The sequence below is a fragment of the Cupressus sempervirens genome, chromosome 1 (genome assembly GCF_028749045.1).
Source record: "Cupressus sempervirens isolate cs-2001-9-10 chromosome 1, ASM2874904v1, whole genome shotgun sequence".
NCBI lineage: Eukaryota > Viridiplantae > Streptophyta > Pinopsida > Cupressales > Cupressaceae > Cupressus > Cupressus sempervirens.
Genome location: NC_143118.1, coordinates 128,348,720 through 128,354,827, shown reverse-complemented (window position 1 = coordinate 128,354,827; position 6,108 = coordinate 128,348,720). Strand labels below are relative to the sequence as shown.

General features: G+C 37.3%; 1 protein-coding gene across 3 annotated transcripts in view; it reads right to left on the bottom strand.

Moving 5' to 3' along the window:
* Window positions 1–820: 820 nt before the first annotated feature.
* LOC149576498 (histone-lysine N-methyltransferase SUVR5-like) overlaps window positions 821–6,108 on the bottom strand; it is a 43,485-nt gene continuing 38,197 nt past the window's right edge. For all 3 annotated transcript variants that reach the window (XM_089817425.1, XM_089817430.1, XM_089817434.1), the window contains exons 6-12: window positions 3,142–6,105; window positions 2,779–2,955; window positions 2,556–2,672; window positions 2,266–2,369; window positions 2,000–2,140; window positions 1,726–1,813; window positions 821–1,586 (exon numbers count right to left, since the gene is read on the bottom strand). In XM_089817425.1, the coding sequence (XP_089673551.1) occupies window positions 1,479–1,586; window positions 1,726–1,813; window positions 2,000–2,140; window positions 2,266–2,369; window positions 2,556–2,672; window positions 2,779–2,955; window positions 3,142–6,105 (3,699 nt within the window). In that variant the 3' untranslated portion in view covers window positions 821–1,478. The remainder of the gene's footprint in view (window positions 1,587–1,725; window positions 1,814–1,999; window positions 2,141–2,265; window positions 2,370–2,555; window positions 2,673–2,778; window positions 2,956–3,141; window positions 6,106–6,108) is intronic.

The following is a 6,108-nucleotide window of genomic DNA, read 5'->3' as shown; positions in this document are numbered from 1 at the left end:
TTATGAGCAATCTTATAATGATCAACGGAGTCCCAGCCAGCAGTCATGAAGGAGGTACAAAGGGACTGAAGGTGGGGATGAGCGAAAAAATAGGAGGATAACCATCCCAAGAGTCCAACCCAAAAAGAGCTCAGAGACTCCAAATGGCAAATCCAGAAGAGGCCATACTTCACTAGCTGAGCCTCCAACTTCAAAGAATATCATAGAACCTCTTGCTGCTACAAGCAAGCGCCAGATGCCAAGGCCAAACATCAAATAATTGACCATATTATTTAACTGGAGGCCAAATGATTAATTTACATAAATCAAGATGCCAAGGCCAAACATTGAATTATTGACCAAATTATTTAACTGGAGGCCAAATGATTAATTTACATAAATTCAACAGAGAATGATCAAATTAGAAGACATAATTAGTTATTAATTAAATAAGTAAAATTATTTATTCATTAGGAGGGGAAATAGGCAACATCAGACGAATAATAAAGATCAACCAGCCAACCCGTTTTTAGTGTCTGTATGAGTTATTAAAACTGGTTCTAATCGATTAATTTCATTTTAAGGTGCTGCCCAATTTTAATTTTAAGTTTTTTTTCTTAGGTACGAAATCCATTTACTTTTTTCTTGCATATTGGCTAAATTTTCTATATTCATATTTGTTCCAAAATATGAATGTAGTGCAGCATTTCATTTAAAATCCCCCACCTTGTATCCATTATCTGTTTACCGTGCAAATCTATAATAACATCATCTCCAATAACTACCATAAAATATATATATATATATCAGTTTTCTTAGTGGAAATTAATTTTGCTGACGATTTACAAAAAATAGCACATCCTTTAACCATTACATTGATTGATTATGGGCATACAAGCACAGCTTATAGACAGCTTCATTAAAATGGATAGCCCGACAAGCATCAAGATTCAAAACCAGTATTTTTCTATAAACTGGTTTTACACAATGGACTAACTTCCCAGTTGAGGAAGATTTCAAAATCTGAATATTACTATAGGAAAATGTCAACTCAATTTCATTTTGACTACATGTCAGCATCACTCCACTTTGATTCCGACTCCTGAACATGCTTGTTGGCAGATAGTTTACTTTTTCTAGCACGGGATTTGAAAATGTAGCAGAGAGCCTTTTTTAGGCGCCTCCACTGATGTCAGAGCTAAACCAATGGGAAAGCTTCCAACTAAATAGAAGTCAAGCTAGGCTATCAATCAAATGAATGTTCAGATGTTACACTCACTGAGCTCCATAATAGTTCTCTATTCAGTGATCTCCATCACTGTCTTCGTGTTTCAAAATTCATGGCTATGGTACAAAAGAGAAATAGCTCACCTCCCTGAAATCTTCTTAAGGCTTGAATATATACAAGTTGCTAAATTTGAGAGGTCATAATATTTTCCCTACTAGTGTACATTTTTGACAGAATACAGATCCATAATAAATTTGCAGCTTAAAACTTTCTAGTACAACCTTCCACGGCAATTTTCTGCACCACAATGACAAAGGCTTCCTTTCCCTGGAAACAATTTGTAATTATAATCATACGCTAGTTCTTCTCCAAAAGCAATCTGATGACAAAAGAAAAGTAAAAGTTATTGCATAAATGGATCTCTTGCACAGGACTAACAGCACTGGAGGAACATAAATGAAAAGACACCTGATGCACAACTAAAACAAAATAAAAATGAAAATTGGAACGAAACATACATCCCTGCTTGAATAAAGACCAATATGTGCAAGTTGGCAATCCATACTTTCAATCAGCACCTGATAGTTAACTAGATTTGGAGAACAGCTGGTATACAAAAAAGGATGCATTAGCCTCCAAAATCTCAATCTGAAACAAAAATATAACATAAAGATGCCCCCAACTCAAAAACACATTTTGTTCAGAGGCATGGTGAAGTACAAGTTGCATGCTGCAAATCTCTAAATTTTGAATGTCAAGCCAAAATATCATATGAACACTAACATTCAATACCTGTGGTTGATAAACCGAGCAACATTTCCATATTTAGTTGCATCAATGACATAAGGATTGGGTGACTCCATAAACTCCAACTCATGTGTGTCAATATGGAGACCAATATCATACAGATAACCACCACCTTCTTTGTCATACCTAATGGCACAAAACACAAAAGTCAACCCTGTAAAATAGTATAATAATTACAGCAGGCTTCCCTGATTTTCTTCTTCTTCAAAACATTCATCTAAACTAGAGAAATTTAACCAGAGAAAGCATACCTCTCCCTTTGTTTATTGGAATCTTGTTCATTTAACACCTCCCCAATGTATTCACATATGAATGTCCCACGACATATTGCTTCTGCAGCTCTGACTCCCCATCCCTAAAATCAGAACAGCATTAAAGGTTTGAAGTTCATCTTGATTTTGGGTAGTCCAATTTTTCCAATGGAAAACCTCTAGCCATTTAAGACTCCTAAAAATCCACCCTTCTGATTTTCTGTCAGCATTTAAAATATATTTGAGTTAATACAAGAAACATCTAGAATTCAAATTAACTTTTCTGTCACCTTATCCTTTGTTTTGTAGACTTCGAGTTTAACTTGTACTCCCTTTTGCAAAATACGGTTCCGACATTCTTTTTGACAACTACACATTGAGTTGCATTCATATACCAAATAACCTTTCTGTACATGTTCAATATACCCGAATAAATAGTATGTGATATGAGAACAGAATTAGTTGCAGTTAATCAAAGTAGAGGGCAATCAAGAATCCAAATATACATTTTACCTGCAAAATAATTCGACCATTCTCATCATAGGGAAATCTACCATTTATTGGTTTACCATAAATGTCTTGTGCATTTTCATTGTCATTCTCAAAAAGATACACATGATCACATGATTCAGGAGAGCATTCTGGCTGTGTGCAAGTGCATCCAAGTTGAGAGCTCTGTAACATACAAAACTAAAACCGCTTTGATCAATTTCAAATTTCAATTCAACTGCCTGAGGTATCATCTAGCCACTTTTTTCAAAAAGGAAGTTTTTTCTCTTCTCTTGCCTACTTAAACAATTAAAAAGAATGTTAAAGCTGTTGAATGAACTTGACATGAATACAAACAATAGAAATAATATACAGCATGAATGATACCTTTGCATCAGGACACAGAGAAGAATCCAAAAGCCTTTCAGTTATATAGGAAAAAGCTTCCCAGGGCCTCGATGAATCTAGATGTTGATCTTTACCTTCTATGCCAATCAAATCTTCATCCATCACACAAGGAACCGTTACTTTTTCTTGCCCAAAGCTCAAGTCCTCAAGCAGGACCACAATTCTCCTTTGATGACCACTTTTTATATCAGAGGCATTTAGCACCAAGTGACTTTCCACATTTTCCCATGTCTCCTTAGAAGGAATTCGACTAGTAACTGTGTCATGACTGTTTAATTGGAAAGTAACAGGACTAGGGCATATATCCAGAACAGGAGTCAAGAGAACAGAAGTTTGAGTGTCAGTCTTAGGTTTGCATCCTTTGGAACAGATAAAACCTTCCTTATGCCACTCAACTCTGATGTTTTCCTCACTACACAGCCTAGCAGCCTTAATGTAAAGCCTCTCTGACAAATTGCCGTACTTTTCTTCCAGAGATGCCTGTAAATTGGCTCTACAGCAAGCTAAACGAGCAAAATGAAGAATTTCCAGGTTGTTAGGCAACTGTCTTACCTTTTGCCCTTCTGACAGCAACATGTTTGCTACAGCTGAAAGGTAAGCTTCAGTAAATCTGTCTCTTCCTTCACTTTGTTTATGTTGCTGGACTTTATTATGAACCCGTATAGATCTCTGCAAATTATTCCTTTTTATCAGCTTCTTCCTGGCTATAGCAGCTGCATGTTTAAGTCCTCCAGACGTTTGGATTGTTCTAAGATTTCCTTTATTAGCCCTCCACTTGGCTGCAAAACTCTCTTTTCCTTTTCTATGATTAGGTTTGTTTCTTGAACTGGAACCCATATGTTTAGCTTGATGATGGCGTCCAAGATCTGGGAGAAGACTAAACTTCATGCCACAGAACCTACAAGAAAATCTTTTCAAAGAATCACGAGCAAAGGTTCTCTTTTCCCCAAATCCTGAATCCTCATCAAAAGTGGTATTATTACAGTGATTATTCTCAGTTTTATGTTCAGAATCAAATTCACTACTACAATCTTGCTTAGAACAGCTTGCATAAACAGCATCTTGTTTGTCTTGTTCAACCTTCAAAGGTTTCAAAGATTCTGTATAATTCAGCTTCTCTTTGATACAAACAGATTGGGTGAGTTCCTTGGGATGAACAAGCATCACATGCTGCCACAGCTGATCACAGTCCATAACATGAATACCACAGGCTATACAGCTATATTCTGTGCATTGCTCAAGTGAAACTCCACTATGATGTATCTTGACGTGCCTCTCAAGGCCTTTCTTGTTAGTAAATGAACTACTACAAATTCCACAAGCATATCCTCTGAAATACCTTTCGGCTGCCTTCTTATGATTGGTGATGCAATGTTGACTGAGGGTACGCATATCAGTAAACTCCTCAGTACAACCTTGACACTTCTTGTTTACTGGTTCATTAGTAGAAGAGTGATGAACAGTTTCAGACGTATCCATGTCATCCTGAGGACTCTGCCTTTCTATTCCATCACCTGCCAATGCAACAGAACCTAGGGGTTTCTGTACCTCGGCAATCCCAGGAGAGCTTGCAATAGCATCATTTCCACTTTCTTCAAAACCAAAATGCTTTGCCAATTTTTCTTTCTCAACTGACACCTCCTCTAACCAGGCATTCGCAATTTCTGGATCTTTTGATGCTTCACCAATAATCTTATCCAATCCTCTGTCTTCTAAATTTATATCACAGTCACCTCCTCCACCAAGTTGTGATTTCATATAATCATCCAAAAGATTCTTGAAGTTAGAATGTTGTGATTCTTCATTTAGTGTATTTTTGAATATATCATTCAACATTGATTCAGTATATCTATGGTGGAGTCCCAATGAACTTGGTAAATGTTTTTCACAATAAGACGAACCCCTCTTAGCCCTGTGAGAACATTGGCCACCGTGATTCCGGCAACTTCCAATACAACGGGACCAATTTCCACTCTTGTTGGATACTTTAGAGGTAGACCTCTCTGGCAGTGAAATGCCAATGCCATTGTCCAATTTCTGAGATATGCTTCCATGTATTGTTTCCAAGTTTGAAAAAAGTGGCGAACTTTGTTTGTCCTGACTCTCCATGTGGCAAACATCTGCTGAAGTCAATACCTTCTCTGATGGGTGTTCCTCAACCAATATTCTCTCTCTTTTTTGGTTATTCCCTAAATTGCTTGAACTTCTAGTTGTATCCCCATCATCTAAGTTATGCCCATCTTGAGGCATATGTTTCTTACAGAAGTCAGTGCCATTCCGAGTTCGGTGAGTACATCTTTTTCTATGTTTGGTCATACCCTGACATATTGGAAAACTGTCTGTTTGCACTGTTAAAGAGTCATCATGTGCTACTCTATGAATATTATCTGAAGAACGGAAACTTAGATGTTGGTGACAAAATATGCCTCCATTAGTTGCCGATCGATTGCATTGTCTACCCTTATTCTCCACGAAAGCAGAGCATCGTTGAAATGCATAATCAGTGTATGATGCCTCTATCTCTGTCAATGATTGATTCTTAAAGTCAACCTCCTTTACTGTGGGTTTTGAATCACCGGTAACATGTTGGCACTCACCAGTATGAGAAGCAAATGGTGAATAAAACACTTCTCCTGAAGCAATAAACTGAGATTCAGCAGCATCTTTTCCTTCTGAGGAATTCCCCCGACGTATTTCTAGTTTTTGCCGTTTCCTACTAGCCTCAACATCATTAATATCTAACGTATCACTGAGTCTTGTGTACTTTTCCCTACCCTCTCTATCAAAATTCCTTTCAAAGGCATATGATGTTGAAGGATTAAATGTTGAGAATAATTTCATGGACTCCTTTTTCCATGTTTTCCATTCAGCCCCTAATGCAGTTTGCTCGGGAGCACTCCAAAGCTTTGCAACCTCATCCCACAAAATTGCATCCTCCAAATCCTG